The sequence below is a fragment of the Oenanthe melanoleuca genome, chromosome 1 (assembly GCF_029582105.1).
Source record: "Oenanthe melanoleuca isolate GR-GAL-2019-014 chromosome 1, OMel1.0, whole genome shotgun sequence".
Taxonomy (NCBI): Eukaryota; Metazoa; Chordata; class Aves; order Passeriformes; family Muscicapidae; genus Oenanthe; species Oenanthe melanoleuca.
Window position 1 is genome coordinate 87,868,662 of NC_079333.1, and position 20,942 is coordinate 87,889,603.

Sequence of the window (20,942 nt, forward strand, 5' to 3'; positions counted from 1 at the left end):
ATTTTTTAGACTTCCTTATTCACTTCATAAAAGATACAATTTCAACTTCTACAGAAATCACTTGCACAGCTTAGTTACAGGGTGAAGAATCACTTCCATTCATTTGTTATAACCTTGCCAATTGCTTTTTTTTTTCTGAGTAACCCTTAGTTCCTGTGCAAAATAGAAATAGAAAGAAAACCTTTCTACTTTCTCCATGCTACCAAGATCCCACTGACCTTGCATACTCATCTCTTCTGTTGACAGAAGAGTCTATTTATCTGCACCTCACACAGACTCAATTGCTGCATTTTCTTGTAACAAGTTCTGTTAAGTTTTGAAATGGCAGACTATTCCATTTCCTTTAAATACAGCATTTCTACCAGGCACTGATGTAAATATAATTCATCTTGATGCTAAAAATCACAGAATAGTGAGTGACCAAGCACAGCATCTTTGTGATTTGCAATACTCCATGACACATGTCAGTAAAATAACTCAGACATTAAATTGAAATTTTAGCAACATAATACTTGGCACAGCCTCAGCTGCAGAGGAATGGGAGGCAGCCAACATGAGCAAAGTCTTTAAAGATCAAGGAAGGAAAGAAGGAAAGAGATCCAGAGATCTATAGGTCAGTAAAGCAAATGCTTAAGCCTGGTAAATTGATAAAAAATGTAACATAAAAAAAAAAAAGCAAAAACAAACAAACAAAAAAAACACAAACAAAAAAAATAATAATAATAAAAACAAACCACAGAATTTGTGAGGTTTGCATAAATAGGGAAATAGAAAAGAATTAACATTGCCTTGGTAGAAGGAAGGAGCCCTTCCAAAACACTTCTATGCATCTTAAAGCAGTAAGTCAAATAAAGGGTAGTTCAGTTAATACATCATATCTGAATATCCTTGGAAAAAGCAACACAACAAGGGTTAGTTTTATTTTAAACAAAGGTAATTTGAGCTAAAAGACTCCTCTTAAAGATTCAGAAGTGCTACAGAAGAAGCAAACAACAGCTGTATAGAAACAATGGGGTTTCACTATGAAGGGAGTATCAAAAGTGACCCACAGAGATCTAACTTGGGAGCCACATCACTCAACACAATGTACCTGCAATTTCACAAAAGACATGAAGAGAGAATTTTGATGAGGATATGAAATCATCTGAATCAGTCAAAACTTGAGCTCAGAGAACAGCCACCATACAATGCTGTCAACAGCCAAACATTAAAGCAGGGGGTGAAATCCAGTGCCAGCAACTGCAAAAATCTACCCCAAGGCAAAAAAAACAGAAAAAAAACACCCCAAATTCCATCATTATACCTGTGCAGAAATGAGTTCTCAATTAGCTATTTACACCAACAGGTAAAAGATGACAGTGGGGTAACAATCTCAGGTCATTAACCAGCTAAGTCGTGAAGTCAAAGAAAAACAATACTGGAAATTAAACAAGGCAGCAGACAGACTTTACTATTTCCACAGTATTTGTATGTAGCCCAAATACAGCTGTGGTCCACTGTGATACTACAAAACAAGAAAGGATACAGAGATACAAACTGTTTAAACCAACTGAACTAATGAAATTGTATTCACATGAGGAAAAAGGAAACTGAATGTGTTCATCCTGGAAAGAGATGGGATGTAATGCAGCACCCTAATGCCATATGAACTCACACATAGCATGAAGAACATCTCTGACACAAAAACAAAGGCACCCACTGCCACCAGCTGCAGCAGCTGAACAAACAAAGGAAATTATTAAAATATGCATAATTTAGACATGGAATTTACCACCATAGGATGCTGTGAAGGTAAAGAGAGCTCAAAATAGCTTTAGAAAGCTGTTTAAATAAGTCATAGGAGGAATTCCACTGAGCTGTTAAATATAAAGGGATACATCTCTGACTTCACAAAAAGCTCCTCAGCTATGGGCTGTCAGAAGCTGGAAAGATTTAACAGCAGGTATCATGCTCTATTTTTACCATTTACATTTTGTTTGGGTTTTTTATCTTTTCTTCCAAGCAACTACTGCAGACCCACATCTAACAAGATAAGGTAAGCTAGTCTTTGATCTGAACTTGCATAGTTAACCTTAGGTCACTGAAGACAGTAAGATTATTTCTACATCTTTAATGTCCAAAACCAAGTTAGGTAAAAAGTTTTCTATGCTAGTGTAAATACTACAAAAAAAAGCCTCTATAAAACATTGCTTGAGTAACAGTGATTAAAATTTATTCCCCAAATTCCAAAAATCATACATCAAATTTTGTTTCACAGCTTTTACAGGATTTAAAAGTTGAGCTAAGCAATAAATTGTCATATTGGAAGATACAGAAATATTATGACAGGAGTTACCTCTGAGAAGACAGAGAACATTGTACCTAGCTCAGTCTAGCTGCACCCTGTTACTCCAGTGGCCAGTGCTGACTCAATGCCTCCCACAAGTGTGCCCCTCACACCTCTCCAGTGTGGGATTTGGTCACAGATCATAGAATCATGGGGTGAGTCACAGAAAGTGGCAGGGCTGTGGCTGAGACTGTGGACTATTGGGATTACCCAATTTCACACTAGCAGTCCATAGCCACAGCAAAAGATGGGCAGCAAACCTTGTTCACCACTAAGAGAGGTAAACACTGTAATGCTAATACCACTAAATGCACCACCTAAACATTGACATAACTCTGCACCACTTCAAAATTAGCTAGCAATTATATCTGGGCTTAAATGATAGCAAGAAGAAACTGCTCCAAATATTCCTATACCAATATGTTAAAGTCATGGCACAGAAGTAGCATTTTGTTATAAAAATTTCATGTGATACATTAACATGTGGGAGTTTTCTCCCCACTTAATCTTTGCTATTTAAATACCACAAAAAAGTCAGCCTTAGTCTAGAAGAACAAGTTATGGATTATTATACTGACCCATCTTCACAGTTGATACTGTGGAGTTGAAGTTGATACTAATGGGACTTCTGTGGGAGGCTCATCATTTTCTAATATGCAAAGGAAAGTTTGTTGAGTTAATGATGAGGCTTCAATTACAACTGAAACCTCTATAGGGAAGCATTTAAAAATAAAGCCATGATTTACATAATACTTTCAGATAAAAGAATACCAACCAAACCACATGGATCCACAGCATCCTCAGAAACACAACTCATCACTGTAAAGCCATAAATGGTTGTAACACTGGCATTTAGCACAAGTCTCCGGAAAAGCCTAACTAAAAGCACATAAAAACCCTTTTCAGATTATCATTATTTCCATTCCACTCCCCAAAAATCCCATGTAGAATTCCTGCTGAGATCACTAATGTGACTAACATCAGTTCTCAAAACATCAACCTTTTAGCTGTGACACCAAAGCAGAGATCCAGTTATAACCAGAGTCATGCAGCACTGGAAATCTAACTTGTACAAGACATGCAGACTGCAAAACATACTGATTTATTAACACAGAATATGCCAATGCAATGAAGTAGAAAAGCAAAAGGTCATGTATTAAAAACAGTAACCAGGGCAGTGATCACACAGATCCAGCCTCAGAGGAGCACACTCAGAGGTGTTTTGTGAGTGGCAAAAGGAAGCATCACATCCTGTGTGGATAATGGAACACAACATGCCATTCTAGAAATAGGTTAAAACATTAAGCAAATCTTTCAACTGGATGCTCCAGAAGCATTTAAAAATGCAAACACATGGTTACAACAAAGTGGAATTTGCTTAAAAATCTTTGGCAAAGTTATCTCAAAATGTTACTGCTACTCAAGATGGTGCTGCCAGTATCTTATCTTTATGGATGACATCATCAACAAAGTGACTTGTGCTCCAAAAAAACAAACAAAAAATTTCACCTTCTGTGGCTGAGAAACTCTTTCAAATACACTGCAAGAAACAATGCAAAGCAAACAAAGCACAAGTTAGGACAATATTGAAGTTTTCCAGCAGATCACAACTCCTAGTGAACAACATCAAGAGAACACTCATTTAACCCTCTAATTAGAAATAGTAGCTCTGGAAATAAACACAGTTTTAAAAAATCTGACACAAAGCACTATTAAAAAAGCACTTCTCATTTGTTTGGAACTGACTGGATATGCTTGTTCAGTACTACCAATCTGCCAAGCAGAATTTGTTTTGCCCAAGCCTTTGCCAGGCTTCTGGAAGAGCCTGCCTTATTTTGCATGATTGGACTGTTGCTCAATACAATACATCTGATAAAACAATACACATACTGTACAGGTACAGTACATACTCCTCATATTTGTGCCCTGCAACATACTTAATTTTAGTGTACCCCAGCAATAAATCCACCCACGAAGACTGTTCAAAGTTTGAAGCAGTAGTTTCCACACTACCTTTTACAAGCAATTCCTTTCAGACAGGCATTGAAACCATAATTCCAAATTTCATGTCATCTTTTAAAATGGAGTTTAGCCACAATGTAGTATCTGGATTGTACCACAGCAATTCACCAGCCTAAACTCCATGATTCTAGTGCATTCTGAGCAATTTAAGTTCCAAGTACTAGAAGCCACTGGGTCTTCCAGAGATAAGACTATCTCCTCCTAAGTGCCACCCTGCCACCCCAACTAATGGCCAAAGTATTCTGTTAAAAACTCTTCAAGCCATGAGAGCAGGTGAACAGCCTGTGCTCTCCCCAAGTTGCTTGAGAGCAAGTTCTCTGAATGTCAAACAAGCTCACAGCCTGTGAGGAGGCTGCATCTGCTTGCATAAATTCCCTCAGAGAGGCTTTTTAAAAGGCATGGAAACAAAGAGGAGAGAGTTTCATGCTGTGATTTCACATCCTTCATTAACTCACAAGAAGGGCATCCAAGGCTTCCTCTTCTGGACTACAAAGCCTCCCTATTCTACAGAAGAAAAAGAAATACACAAAGATGAAAAAGTTGTCTTAATATTAAAATCAGGATTATTTCAAACAAACCTCAATATATCTCACTTCAAGCGTCACCACAGTTACCTGAGGATAGACACTGCCATGAAAATATAATTATTTCCCTGGGTCATTTATCTAGTGAAACTATTAGTATTCAGTAGGTAGTGATGACACTCCTTGATGAGACCTGCCTTAACTTTCACCAAGAATAGACTGAACTTGAGAGCAATTACAGGCAGCAATTAGATAGAACTCAATCCAGCTTCAGCATCTGCAGTAGAGAAGTAAAACAATCAAGACCATATTTGAAGGGCTGAGCATTACTACAGTCAAAGTTTCTTAAGAGGCAGGAGTAAAGGTCTGACAAGCTTTACCTCCAATAGAAAGCAACTGCCAATTAAAACAATGCAAAATAAAAGCTACATCCAGAAATGAGGAGGGGGAGCATGACAGACAAAGAATGACCCTGCCAGCAGTAAGTTTCACCTAAATTTAGGAAAGTATTTTTCAGATGTCTGGGTCAATGCTGTCTTCTTTTGCATCCCTAAAGACTTGATCCCACCCACCTCAGGTTATCCTCCGGAGAGGCTTCAGCTGTGGACTATAGCAGGAAGCCTCTCTGTAATGAACTTTAGCTGGGATCCATGAGACAGCTCTGAAGCCAAGGGGGGAAAGGGTAGTGTTACAGACACCTGCAGCCTTTGCAAAACCCACTTGCTTTAACTGCACTCTCACAAAGTTGCACTCTCCCATTCCCACTAGTTTTTGAGCCCATCACTCCCTTGCTGTTAACAAAAAGATTGGCTGAAAACTAAATCGATCCAGTTTGGGTTTTTTTTCCTGGAGTAGTTCCTGGCATTTCAAGCACCTGACCAGCTTCAGAGAGGGTCTACAGTAAGCAGTTGCAGCAGATTGAAAAATACTTGTCTCTTCGACCAGAGACAACATCAGAAATCAGGGTTAGACAGCTGATGCTAAGCCAGGAATGACAGGAATGAGGAAACAGAGGCAAGTCACCTAGGAAAACATTGCAGAAAGGGAAGATCAGAACTCAAAACACAAGTAGAAAAACAGAGCCAACAAGAAAGAGAATGGGAGAGGAGAAACAGTTACTAAGAACTTGGTGTAGGAGCCAAGTCATATCATCCCTCTGCTATCAACACTTGGAAAACACAGCAGTTGAGAACATGCCCATCTCTTCCCAGCTCAGCACAAAGCAGAAACCTGAGCTTACCACCACTGGCAGATAAGCTGACAGCTCAGGTGCAGAGGCTGAGATGGAGACACAGCAGATCTCCCACACATCACCAAGCTGCCACAAAGAACTTTTTCTCTCTGTTTTTCCTGAAGTCTAGGATCACCTGAAGATGATCCACATATTCCCAGCACAATAATCTATCCTCCCACTTCGTGCCAGCCCCAGCTCCTCCTTGACCTCCACAAGGTCACTTTGGCAGGAAAGAAAGCAGGTTAGCAGGGTTACTTCTACCAGCTACCTTCCTGCACCATCTCACCTTGGAGCCTGCCAAGCATCCATGCCAGGCAATGGATGCCAATAAATAAGTGACAGCAGTGTCAGTGCTGCTCTACTGCCACAATGGTTTACCTGCCCTAGGACCAGAGGCTCCAGCCTGCTCTGTGTCATGCTCTGCACTCACAGCTCCAGCTGGGCCCAGGGGTGCTGTGTCAAACCACAGACACTCCAGGCTGCAGCTCAAGCACCACAGAACAAGGGTAATGTCACTCCTTCAGAAACCAAACCAAAGAAGTATTGTGGAAGCACTACCTTCATACAGCAGCTACTAATTCTGCCTCCAAACTCACACTTAAATCCAAGTCTGAGACCATCCAATGAACACCTTTCCAGCTGGAACCAGGCAAGGTTCCTAGAAAAAGCTGAGCAATTACCTATTTAGCACAATGCACATACAGAGGGGGCCCAGTCATGCTTTTTGGGTTTGACATAGCAATTTCTTTGGTCAAACAGGCCAAATTTCTTCAGGAACATCCACATCAAAAATGGAACTGAGGACAATGTGGTGTGCAAAAGTTAAACATACAGTTGTTCTAGTCTTGCAATGCTTTTACAACACAAAGATAAGTATACAACTCACCTATTTTAAACTAAAGTTATACAAAAGCTGATTTATTTATACCTGTGCAAAACAACCCCAAATGATACGCTTTTGGGTGTGTCAATTGAGGATACCAGACAGCAGCATTCTGAGTTACAACAGTCTCATTTCTGTCTCAAAGTGTATTTTCCCAAGACCTGAGATTTTTTTTGAGTGCTATAAAGGCACATGTACATTATTTTCACTTGCTGACAACAGCTATAAATAAAATTACACTCATTGACTTCATTTTGAATGTTATAGTGACATTTAAAACACCTCTAGCAAGAAATATTAACCAAAAAAAAAAAAAAAAAAAAAAAAAGAGATAAGCCATCTTAACAAGCAAGTACAGGCAGGAAAGAAAACAACTAGCTGACTGGCATCCTCAAAACTGCTGAGTCCTCCAAGCCAACTAATTAACTTAGGCCATAAATAATACGTAGATGTGGTCAATTTAACTATCAGCAGTTTACAATATCAAGGTCAGGTAATTACTACAACTTTGTATTTTAACAATGAAGAATTCTCTTCCAGTTCTACTGCCAAGTACAGAAAATAACTTTAGCTGCATTTATCCATGAAATTCATCTTTTGCAAAATGTTCATGTGACACCAGGATGAAGAACTAGCCTAAGGCAAAGGGTGTGAAAATGCATTTTCTTGTAATTTACTTTATGCTGCTCACAGGCCCACAGGGTGGATGGATTTAAATGGCCTATTCAAATAATGATTAGATTAGTATAGATTAACATCCTGTTCCATGTTTGTAATTCAAACACTTTCCTAAACATTTGGCATCAATCTTTAGGGGAAAAAGTGAGTGATTACTCTATCTCCCCATGCTTAAATGCTTTAACATGATTTAAATGCTTTAACAACAAAGACTTTGATCGAACAACAAAATATGATGAACTATGTCATGACTTCTGCAGAGGCTTGCTTTTAGACAAAACATGGTAATTGCCTAAAGTGCACATTTTGAGGGCATTATGAAGCTAACAAACATATAGAGCATGCAAAAAAAAAAAAAAAAAGGTACTTCAGTATGTTTTGAACAGGAAACCAGTTAATTTGACAAGAAGGAATCTTTGTGCCTGATGATTTAAAACCAAGTGCTTCCAGGCACTTTCTGCTAAGAGTCTTAAGAATTCAGAACTGTCTTTTTCTTACATCATTTTTATCCATTAATTAAATGAACAAGTGGGGGGGTGTGATAAAGTCCACCCTCTCTTCCTGTCTCTTTGCTTTGTACTGACTGAACAAACCTCAAACATTTGAAGAATAGGCTGCTCCAGTTAAACAGTATGTAAAAGTCTATTTATTTTAGATTGGGTTGCTTCTGTCAAAAGAGTATGTCCCAGACTCCTCCCTTCTCCACTCTGTCCTCTGTGCCAACCACTCAACCGATCCAGTTACAACTGGAAGAAAAATCTAATACACAGATTGGCAGGGAAGCAATGAACTGTTCACTGGGAGTCTGCCAGATCATCTAAAAACAAAGCAAGATGTTCTTCTACTCTCATTTCTTTAGAAATAATCATGAAACACAATGTCAACTCATCTAGATGATGTAAAAATAATACACAGACAACACACACTTGCTGACAGAGTTTACAACTCTGTTAGGCATGTAAAATATGGAACTGACTGATACCTTGCTAGGGGTGCTTCCATTGCAACCTACATTGATCTAAACCAGTGTGCCCTTCTCTGCCACGCTCAGTCACTGCCAGGCAGGTGGGCAACAAGAAAACAGATATCCAGAGCACCCATTCTTGAAATTTTTCAGAGGGGAACTTACAGAAGTGGGGAGGGGGTAAGAAAAAGGAGAGATAATTTAATTAAAATTAGAGCAGTGGTTTGGTTTTCAGCAGTACTTGCCTAGGAGAACTGCTTTTGCTGGCACTTCCAGCCAACACTCTCCCAAAAACTGTGCAAAACAGCCTAGGGATTGCTGTGAAGCAAGAGTGGACATCACATTGAGAAGACTTGATCAGGCAGGAATTCTGCAAGTTATTTAACAAGTATATATCTGGCAAAACTATTAAGCATATCATCATCACCACATTCTCACTAACCATCACTAGTCCTCTCTCTGATAACAAGTCTTCCACCATCCTCCAGGAAAACATGTCGGGGTAGTGGGTAGGAAATAAGAGTGGAGAACACGGGAATAATTTTTTTAAATCTAGATATTAAAAAAACACTACTAGCAGGAGTGGATCAGTGAAGATACCCTCACATCAGCTAGTAATAGCACATATTTGGTTTTAGGTTCCCCCACCTCAAGTTTTTCCTTTATTATTTCACAGCCTAAGGCAGCTGCATGAATACCTCTCATAGGGCTGGTGAAGCAAGTACCATTGAGGATTTGTAACAAGGAGCTTGGCTCAGTGTTTAATGTTTTATTTGTAATTGGACTCAAAAGCAACTGCTCCTTAACAGTCTCTAAACACACCATTCAAAGAAGCTTGGCCAACAACAGTCAAAAAACTGGAAGAAGTCTGTGACTTCTGAAGTTTGGGGGGAAAAGAATTAATCAGGATTTTATCTGCTAAACATCAGCCTCTAGCCCCAGCGCTTCAGAAAACAAAGGGCACCCCAAGAATGCTTCACCCTCTCCCTGCTGGCCCCAGAAGTAAAGAGGGCAGCTGCTGGGCTGCCCAGCCAAAGCTGCCAGCAGGGCAGAGCCACCTCAGGACACCACTCAGGCAGACAGCCCTGCACCAGAAGGAATACCCCTCTTCTTTCCAAGGCACCAGTGCTCAGGCCCCTGTATTTACACTTGGCCCACAAGATGGCACTGACAGAAAAACTTTGTTCCCTCTTTTTTGCTCTGTCACCAGGCTCACCACTGACCCTGCAGTGATTCAGAGAAGGACTGCCACCTACTGCAAACACCACATCATTTTCCCACATAGCTGAAATCTCCCTCCTCACCTGCCTCCAAGTTTCCCAAACAGCTGGATCCTGCTGACTTCATCCCAGAGGCAGAGTATGAGGCATGCAGCTGAAGGCAGCTTTTTTCAGTAACAAGAGTCCAAGTTTTTTCAGCACTACAATCTTCCCCACTACCTAGAATTTTTCAGTGTTTCCTGAAAAAAAGAAAAACCTGGGAAAATCTAGAAGTGTCAAAAAACCATGCTGCTCTTCACATAGACAAACTCCAGCTCTCAGTAATACTGACATGATCAGCCCAGCATCTGATGAGACATCTAAACACAGTTAACTACAGTGAAATAGAGGGCTCAAGCTGAAACATGCAAGTGCTAGAGCCATTTGTGTATTCAGCTGAGCACACTAAGGTAACTCCCCTCAAGGAAATGGAGAAATCATCATATTCTAATATTTATTTTCCTTTTAATTAGAGCAAGGTGCTTTTCTCCTCTCATCAACAGCATCTTTCAAAATCAAGCCTGTGAAAACTACTCTCCACAGCAGAATGCAGATCACCTTTCCCGCACATGCCAGAATATTTACATGCAAGCAGAAGTCAGAAACACTTGCAAAGCTGGAAGCACTTAAAATCAGAGCAACTCACAAAAGATCTAGATTTGGTACTCCATCATTTAGAGATAACTGAAGTGATTTACGTCGACTCTTAAGTTCAAAGTAAAATCAAAATATTCTGGCGAGATGACAGTAAACAAAAGCAGCAGCCTGCTTTGCCAGGCTGGACTCTCTTCTGCACAGTCCTCATTTGAGGTAGGCTTCAAAGCAACTGTTCTGCCAGAATTCCTCCTTTGCCAAAATGATGTAATACAGTCATTTTTAAAAGAGGAGAAAGCTTTCCAGGTTCCTGGAGAGACAGAGCGCTATCATTTCACATACTGCAGGATGCACTTCAGCTCTGAGAACCTTCTCAGTCCACATGCATGTGTTAAGAAAGCATAATGTTACATCATTAAGGTCTGCAGGTACTCAAGTTTTCTTCACACAATATATCACCACCCATAACCTACTTCACTTATTTTTCAGTTTTCCTCTGTCACACACACTCTTGGGAAATAATTTGACACATAAAAACAATGTAACTGTGTTCAGTATATACAATTGTAGTTGGATGGTGCAAGATGTATCTACATTTGTATTTTTAGTAGTTTGCCAGCTAAAAAAATCCCTTCAAAACTATTCAAGAGAAAAGCTGTGTGTAGGGAGGGAGTCTGAGGCTTCATAAGTCAAATTTCACAAGGCATTCATAAAAACCACAACAGCAGCTATAGCCATCCTCTGGGAAGTAAAAAGGCAGGCAGGTCCTGACAGGAACAAGACCTGACTTCTGAAAAGCACTTCTCTGCCGAGCACTGGGCTCACTGCAGTGCCACACTGTCCTGATGCCATCTCCATTCCTCTCTCTACTGTCCCTGCTGTTCTCCTGCTGAGAGGGAAGAGCAGCTCACTGCTCTCCTCCCAAGACCTGCTCTCACACCTGGCATCCCCAGCACCTCCTCTCAGCTCGCTCCCTGCTCAGGGCTAATCACAAGGGCTCCCCTCCCACAGCTCCCACCCTTCAGAAAACCAGATGAGCCCTTCCTCACTGTGCTTCACAACAAAGGGGGGCACGAGAGGGATAAGAAATCAGAGCCTCTGACAAGTCAGGAGAACAGTGTACAAATCAGGAAGCAGACTCTTCTCCCTTTTTAAGCCTTAAGGACTCAGAGGTTCTGCTCAAAACCCTCCAATTCTCTCTACCCACCCATTTCTCCCAACTCTCCTAGTTTCCACACCTTCCCTCAGACGATTAACTGCTCTTCTATCAAAGAAGCAATGAAATCCTCCTGTGAAAACAGTTTGCTATATTTGAGCAATTGAAATCTTCTGTGCATTCTCAATTAATAGTGCAATATATTTTAATTGCTAGATGAAGGTTCATTTTATTCTCAAGATCTAAACAAACACCACAAATGAAGCAGTTACACAGAAGCCTCTCCCAAACCACAGAGCAAATCATTTGCAAAAGTCCTCTGAACAGATCTATACCAGTGCTGTGGTTTAACCTGGCAGGCAGCTAAAGACCACTGAGCCATTCACTCACTCATCCCCCTGCCCAGAAACAACTAGAACAGTGAGGAGCAAACTAAAACAACTAACACTTATTAATAGTAAGCATTAAAACACTAAAACATTCTAAATCCAAACTTCAGCACTATACCAGCTTCTAGGAATAACATGAACTCAATCCCAGCCAAAACCGGGAAGACTAGTTAATATTTACCATTTCACTACAACTTTCCTTTTACATGCTGAGCCCCAAGACATGACTGAACATTTTGGATATATTCTGACATGCTAAACTCACCCTCACATATGCTTCATGCAGCAAAGAAGGGAATCTGCACCCACGATAGATCCATTGGGCCAGACTCCACATGCACACTGTCTTCCATGGTTGTGTTCAAAGTAACAAATCGTGCAATACAAAAGAATTGGCAGGAATTAAAATATTCATGGTCTAATTCAAAATTTCAATATTATTTTTTACTTGGACTAGATCTAAAAGCAGAAAAAAAAACAAAACAAAAACTAGCACATTCCCCAGGTATTTGTTACATTATTTGTTACAAAAACATACTTGTAATCCTCCTTTGTTACTTGATAGCTTTTTTCTAAGTCTTTTTTAAATTATGGTATATGAGGTGCTTTTGAATATGTACCCCAAAAAGGAGGTTCATTCCTCCTCTTTAATGAAAGCCACTGGACTAATTTTAGTCAAGAGGTGATAGCACAATACCATGCTACTGCAGATGCAACAAGCTCACACAAGGCAGAATCACAAGAAATAAATTCTCACAGAAAGAGAAGGAAGGTTTAAGTGAAAAGGGAACCATGTAAGGATTTAAAAAGTTACCATGCACAATTGTGCTATAGACTGGGTTTTACTAAATTAAACTGTAACAGTTTCTGATATTGCAAGTCTTCCCTGTCCAATGCCATATGTTCCTGCCTCTCTGCGTCACCTTCTCAGCTAGCATGACATGCACAAATGGTATACAAGATGAGACACTGGCTTAATCTCAGGGAAAAAATGTTTTTCCACCATTCTATCTGTAAGACACCCTTACAGTAATATTCAAAGGCTTCCCTTCAATAGGAATTCAAAGGATTGGTAAACACATGAAACAGTCTCAGTCCTAGGCCTCCTAGTCTGTGCACCATAAAAATTCTTCATATCACAAGAAGCCATTCTTATGAAAATAATGTAAGTAAATCAAGCAACAGCATCTCCCTGTCTTAAAAACATATATTTACACTTGAGAAAAAGGATAGAAATTGAGGGTGTGAGGGAGAGAGTATTCACATGTTGGAGGTCTGTATGTATAAGACAAGTTGCAGTGACACACTACATTTCACTGTACAAAATATCTAAAATATATTCAGAATAGTTTTGTGAACAAGCAGAAATCAGGGTGGGAGTTAGGGGAAGGAATACAGTAGACACATCTTAATTAAAAGATACAACTTTTCACCTTTGAAAAATATACCAGTAAGATCTCAGCCTCAAAATAAAACTTCACAATGTGTGGTCTGTAAGCAAAGAGCAGTAACTTTAAAACATTGAAATTCTGGAAAAAGTTTATGACATTTAAGAATCATGAAGGCATTTGGCAGAAAACTTTCTGGGTTAGAAAGACATTGTGTTGGAATAAACCCAGGAGCAAATCTAAGGAATATTGTTCTTGGCAAAATAAAGATGATAGACCGAACAAGGGCTGAAAGGAATAAGTAGATGATTTAATTTCTGTATCACCGTCCTAAGACTGGCATAAAGCTCTTCAGTACTAGAAACCTATTTATTCCTAATTCACTGACAAGTGAATGTCAGCCAAGTCCATCCACACAAGCACACCTTCCTGATACAAATAGGTCTTTAAAAGTCAGCTGGCAGAACACCTTTCCAAGTCCATGCTGGTAGTAGGATTGCAGCCATGATGATCTAAAGAAGTGGGCAAGGCTCAGGGGAAAGAAGCATCATCTAACAGATGAACTGCTGTGTTAGGGGTGGGTGTGAGGGAAGAACACAGACAGGTACCCTCGCTCCCAAAAGATTACCTGCTCCAACAGAGTGACACTGGCACCCCTTACAAACTTTTCCCCAAGGCCAGAGCTCCATTATAGACATTCATAGGCATTTATGTATCTTGATTAAATCTTGAGTGCTATGAATTATATTTTACAAATTTGCATGCAGTGTTCTGAACCTTAAGGGCAAATCTCTCCTGCACAAGAGGTTGTATAATATATAAACTCAGGATCTCCTTACACTGTCTTACACAGTGTAAGATTGCCAGTTAGTTTACTATAGAAATAAAGTCCTGGGTTTGGCATTGCTGCCTCTGTAATAAAATGACCATACTTGATTCCTAGAGGCAAGCAGGTCTCTTGGCAGGTAGAGAAAAGGTTCTTAGATCTATGGGTTGTCTTTTTCCACTAAGCAGTTGCTATCTTAGCCATCAGCATAAAAGTCAGAAATGCAAAATATTTTTGAGCTCAAGAAACCTGTTAACATTAGATATTTGAAGATAAGCAAGCATTAATCTTTTATTTGATGAAAATCCTGTAAGATACCACTGACAGAATTTGATCACACAAACCATGACATTGTTCACAGAACACATCAAGCATTCTGCCCTTTAAACAGCAGATACTAACATGGCTTTCCATTAACCTATTTTTGTTTATTATTCTACATCCAGCTGCTCCCCCAACAAACTTCACTGCTGTTGAACTACACAGTGATTTTTCCAGGACTTGTTTTTGGTCCTGTGAGTTGTCAAACAGCTCTAGTCAAAGAATAAGAAAAGACAGCATTAGATTCAGGAATCTCAAGATGCATTGAAAGAGAATAAAAGTTACTAGAGTAACATGACACAGATAATCACAATGGCAAAACTTGCTAGGGCTCTGTAGAAATAAGCCATCACTTTTTTTTTCTTCTTTGCCAGACTTCTGCAGAAAATACACCTGCAGTGAGTTCCTTCTCAACTACACACATCCAACCATATTCTTCTAGAACAGAGTCCCTCACATACAACAAGTATCTAGGACCCTGTTTCAAAAAGCAGGTCATGCACCTCAGAAAGGAGTACATTAAATGTCTTCCCACCCAAAGAGAAAACTGGGTGAGAAAACAGCCTTTAAAGCAAAAATGGCAAGAACAGTATATAGCAAATATTCTATCTGCCTAAGGAAAAGGTGCACAGTAAGATGTGAACTGACAACACAGGTAGCTATTCTACAGTCCTCTCCATCTATACAGACATTCAGCAACAGCACTGAAGGCTCAAAGTAGAATAAATTACTCAACACCACAATTATTCTAAGGAAGCACTAATGACTTTCAGAAGGGAAAAAAAATGGAAATTCAGTCCCTGCTGGAGGTCTTAGGAACATTTTTTCATTAATAGGTCTCAGTTCCTTGTATCCGCATACAAGAAAACTGTATTAAAAATAATTTTAAAAACCCAGTACTTGCAGCACATTCTTCTGGTTATTTCTGGAATCATGCTTTACTTAATTTGGAGCTTGCAGCAATCTTCGTAAAGCATTCTCATTTTCTCTGGAACACTTAAACACCAAAAAATACTGGGGGGTGTGGGAAGCAACCATTGGTTTCCTCTGAGGAACAGCAATCCTCCTCATTAGAATTTGAAATACCCTTTGTGAATGTTTTATTATCTAACCACCCAAACTTACTGGGAAACAAGAGGAAGAAAATAAGAACAACTTTCAGACACCAGCACTTTTCCAAACCAACAGATTTTCTCATCTCTGCCTCTCATCTTACATGTAGGAAAAACAACCAAAGTTATCATGTCCTCCAATAAAAGGATCCACAGATGAAAGTATCTCTAAGAAGTCATCTACTGCTGTGCAACTTTCTGTTAATCACAGCAGTTTATCAAATTCTCAAACATACTGCACCAAAGCTGGAGACTAGAGAGATCCAGTAAGGCAAGGAGCTCTGACATGGCTTTGTAAAAATGCAACACCACTGCTTCCAAGAGAAGTTTCAGATTTGGGAGCAAAAGGTGCTTGTGCAATGCTGATCTTAGGCTAATCAAACCACTACCATGCTTTCACCAGACTCACAAAACTGCACACAGAGAAATCATCTAATCCAACTATATAATTCACATTCAATTAAGGCTCAAGCACAACCCTTATAGGTCACAGAAAACTCCACACTATGGAATACTTACTAGGAAAAGCACCACATTAGTGCACAGAATAACATCACATCTCCCCACACCACCCTAGAGCTTCCTCTGATATGGGTATCACTGTCCAAATGTTTCTATTATTTAAGGTATCACATACACATCCACATCCACCCCTTTGTAAAATATTTGTACTCACCACTAACTCCTTGTTAGCTCATCTGCCCCCTCTGAAATTATCCCCCAAAGCGGTTCCAGAGATGCTCCTCACGCTCCTTGCTCAAAGCAATCTCTAAACCTTGACTGCAGCTCAGGAAGCATCACACAGATCCTGCACAGGGGAGTCATGGCATCTCCCCAGCTCCCACAGTGAGGAAGGCACAGATTCTCCAGGGCTGACTCACACCTTGCTAACAGAGGGAGAGGAAAGAGCCCAGGGGTAGCAGATGGCCAAGGGGCCCCTGCCAGCTACTCCCTGCTGGAATCCAGGCTGCCATTGCTCCCATCTTTGGCCCCAGGTAGGGGGTTGGAAAAATTAATGAGAAAACAACAGGGAATAGAAAATGTACAGACCATAAATACATGCACAGGAGCTCCATAAGCCCAAGCACTTGTGCCCTTTCTTGCCAGCCTCTGAACTCTCTGGTAGCTCGGGAGTTATTCCTGTTCCAACATGCTCAGCTGGAAGCTACTGCTGCCAGTTACCTCCACGTAAGAAAGGTGTTTCCGGCAGTCTTGCTGAGAAACCCCTCAGGCCAGGTTAACAATTTCACTATTCCCAAAAATATCTGGGCTCTCAGACCAAGGCCAAAGTTATCTTTTCTTTCAATCATTTTTCTTCATTTTCTCATCACCCCAAGGAAAAGAGCTGACAAAAGCTTTCTGCAACTAGAAGAGGGTCCAAGCTGCAGCACTGTAACTATTCTCTGCCTGTCACAATTGCAGTAGCTTCAAGCTTTGTGAAAGACCTGATGAAGGAAATTAGTAAAGGGGAGGGGACAATAGTAATGCTATTTTACCTCTCTTTTATACCACTCAATTTATTTCTGCATTGAGATCTGAAGTACCTCCTTCCTTAGCCCTCCCCAGTTCTTTAAAGTCTACCATTTGAAGTTTGAAGTTTTCATGTTTTGAACATTCATGTGTGTGAGTAGATGCAATGTGGCCCTAGAAAAAACAAATGGCAGTGGCAGCTGCTCCAAAACAAAAAGTAATGCTTGACACAATGCACTGTTCACCCCTGGTTTCTGAGTATTTCAGAACTTAATTCGGTTTTTCTCCCAAGAAATTCTAAGGGACTTTCTGTGTCTCTACTGGAGGGGAGATAAGAAGGCAGCTAAAAATGTAAGGACTTATTCACAAGAGGAGTGCTAAAAGCAGTCTTAATTTCCATCTTTATCCATGAGGGAACCTAAGATTAAGAGCAAGTCCTGCAAGTATCATTCATTTCACTAATGTTACTTCACTGTTTAGAGGCCTCAGGAAAGCAATCAGAGTCTTCTTTAACGACATTTGGTTACTGCCTGGCAAAATCACAGGCAAGACCAGAGGTACCATAAGACCCTGTGAATTAATTAAGGCAACACTACATTAATTTAAGTTCAGAAGCACTAGAAACCAATTTTTCCAACCCAAAAAAAAAATGTCTCCAAGAAATGAAACTACTTTCCAATGCAGAGAAGCTGAAACCTGTTTTTAATCTCATCAGCTCCTTCCCACACACCAACATCAAGTAAACTCGACAGCAGTATGTACTTGCTATAGCTAAATATACCAGCAATATTCGAGAACCTAATTTGCAACCCTGCGAACACACGTTCGGAAAAGATGGCAGTTTGCTGGGCTTTTATGTAACGCAAATTTAAATAGAAGAAACAGCACCTGCCATTTTCTTCAATTAGCATTTCACTCGGCTCTAGGCAACTTAATTTCTCTTAAGCCGCCCGCTGCGCTTCCAAAGCGATTCCACGAACAAACCGGACACAATTGATACGTACCGAGAATTCACCGGGACAGAGCAGCAGCGGTTTTAGCCTCCCCGGGGCCGGGCAAAGCCGGTCCCGGCACTCGGTGTCTGCAGTGACAGAGGGACGGGGCGCGCCCTGCCCGCCCGGCATTGCCCGAGGAGCGGCGCGGCCCTTCCCATTCCCGTTCCCGTTCCCGTTCCCATTGCCCGCGGAACCGGCACGCCCGCCGGCAGAGCCGCATCGGCGGTGCCGAGGCAATGCCGGGCGGACGGCGGCGGCTTCCCCGCAGCCCCCGGGCCCGCAGCCAGGGGAGGGGCGGCCGCCACCATCTTGTCAGCCGCGTCCCCCGGCACAAAGGGAGGGCGAGGAACCCCCCGCCCCCGGCACCGAGCGGGCGCCGCCAGCCCCGACTCACCTCCAGGCGCAGGGAAGCGCCGCAGCCCCGCAGGAACTCGCGGATGTTGCTCAGGCACTCGCCCTCGGTGCGCGGCTCCGGGTACACCTGCAAGAGAGGAGGCGGGCGGCTCAGCGCGGGCGGAGCGGGACCGCAGCGCCCCGGAGCGCGGCCCCCGCCCGCCGCTCCCCTCACCTCCCGCTCCCCGCGGGCAGCGGCGCCGGGCGCTCGCACTGAGCCTTGAACCGGGAAGTAAACACGGAGCACAGGAAATGGCGTGCGAGGGCGGGGGGCGGCGGCGCGGGCAGGGGAGCCCGGCCAGGCGCGGAGCGGGCGGCTCTGCCCGGCGGGGCGGGCGGAGGGAAGGACGGACGGACAGACGGAGGGACGGACGGAGAGAGGCAGGGAAGGAGGGAGGGAGGGAGGCGCGGCCGCGCTCGGCCCTCCCCAGCCCCGCCCCGGCCGTGGGAGCGGCCCCGGCCTCGCCGCACCGTGCTTCTCATTTTGTCAAAACGCTGCCACACGGAGCCCGGTGCCGCGGCGGGCTCGGCCGCAGCGCGGAGCGGCCCGGGGACGGCCCGGGGACGGCCCCCGCCGGGACCAGCAGTGACCGCGCCGCGGCTGGCCGTGTCGCCAGCGGGGCTCGTCCGTGCCCTCGTTCTGACTCCGGTCCACCCTTGCGGACCGGTTTTCCAACGAGGAAATACATCAGAAATGTCCCGAAGACCTCCGCGGAAAATACCAGCACCCGGAGTTAATAATCTACCAATTCCAGGGTCTGATGTTAACGACCTTTACCTGTAGTTTATTAAACAGCCCTTTCCTACTCCAGGAGAAACAAACCACTTCACAAAGAGGAAAACCTTGGCTGAATCTGAGGCAGGTTTTTGGCAAGGCAGCCATCTGCTCTCTGCAGCCGCACTCACGCTTCTTCAGCTCAACCTCTGTCTACCCCGAAAGCAAAGTGCAGCCCTTCCAGGGAAAAGCTGCCAACCCCAAGAGCTGCAGGGACATGGCTTAACTTACCAGAGCTTAACTAAATTCTGTGTGCACAACAGCATCGCTTCACAATAAATTCACTGATTTCTGTGAAGGAGTTTAGCAAACAAATCCTTGCCCAAACTGGACACCTCGTTCTGTCAGAAGGGGAAAGCCTGGCACAGAAGTGCATTGGCACCAGAAACCAAGGTGTTGCAAGACAGTGTCATGGCCTTTGATCGTGCATCACACTCAGAGAAGATTTTGTTAAACTCACATGCGTGTCAAGGTTACACAAACCCACAGCATAATCCACCTGCATAGCACTGGGAACTTCACATAAGGTTGATTCCAAATATTCTGTCAAGCTGAAAACAAGGTAGTGCTTTCCAACATGATTATAAGAAATTAAGGATTCCTCTGACCCCATGATACGACAAAAATTAACAAATGTGATAGCATGACAGGGTGAACCTGGCACAAAGAAATCTAAAACACAAGTCACTATCATTTTCTAAACAAATTTCGGATGACTCTTAAATGAAAGCCACTAGTCTGTAATACAAAGAATTTGGTAACAACATGAGTTGAAAAATTTTCCTTTCCTCAAGGAGCGCACGCATACACACACCCCTCCAAACTCCTCTGATTGTTTGGCACTACAATAAATCACTGTAGGTTAAGAATAACCCTTTACTACACTAAAACATAAAGGGAATCCTAAGGGAGCCCTATGGAAGTGTTATGGCCCAAAGGATAAATTCAGTAAGTTTGAAGGACACAAGAGGTGAGAGAGCCCTCATGAAAACAGCACAACCTTCATGTCTCTTGCTTGGAAAACTTTTTGATTACTCTATTAATTTATTTCTTAATTCTAATAAAGAGATCTAAACCTATCATGCCAACATCCTTTGTTGGAATAAGATGCTGGGTATTTTTTCAGTGTTGGTGCTTCTAGTATGCACTCTCCTATATGTTGTTAATATTCACACACAACAATGATATAGCTGTAATTTATAATTGTTTTATCTTAAACTATTTGCATAATAACAGGTTTATCTCCTTTCACACGTCCTACTTCCTTGTCTCTTTTTTGTACCCACCAGTTTCTTTTTCATCTGCTTTGTTCATCAAGGCCTCTTTTCATTCTGAGAAACCTTAACATTACTTCTGCTCTTCAAAAACAACTAACATCTCCCAAGAAATCATAATGAATCCAGGTTTCCCTTAAAAGAAGCAAATGTCTTGTCTCATAATGTAATCCACATAAACACAAAATGTCCCAAAGTCTCCAACACATTAAACTCAGTAATTCTAAGAAACCCAGACATACTACCATTTCACAAAAGGCTGCATATAATTCATAAAAGTCTGAACAATAACTGGAAAGAGACCAAAAAAAAATTTTTAAAAAATTAAAAATATAAGAAAGAAAGGACAGAGGGTAAGG

General features: G+C 41.8%; 1 protein-coding gene across 4 annotated transcripts in view; it reads right to left on the reverse strand.

Moving 5' to 3' along the window:
• ARHGEF7 (Rho guanine nucleotide exchange factor 7) overlaps positions 1 to 20,942 on the reverse strand; it is a 111,494-nt gene that overhangs the window by 77,074 nt on the left and 13,478 nt on the right. For 3 of the 4 annotated variants that reach the window (XM_056488544.1, XM_056488536.1, XM_056488554.1), the window contains exon 2: positions 18,536 to 18,622. In XM_056488544.1, the coding sequence (XP_056344519.1) occupies positions 18,536 to 18,622 (87 nt within the window). Of the gene's footprint in view, positions 1 to 18,535; positions 18,623 to 18,709; positions 18,961 to 20,942 lie in introns of those variants that run through there. The other variant, XM_056488572.1, reaches the window with a different exon arrangement.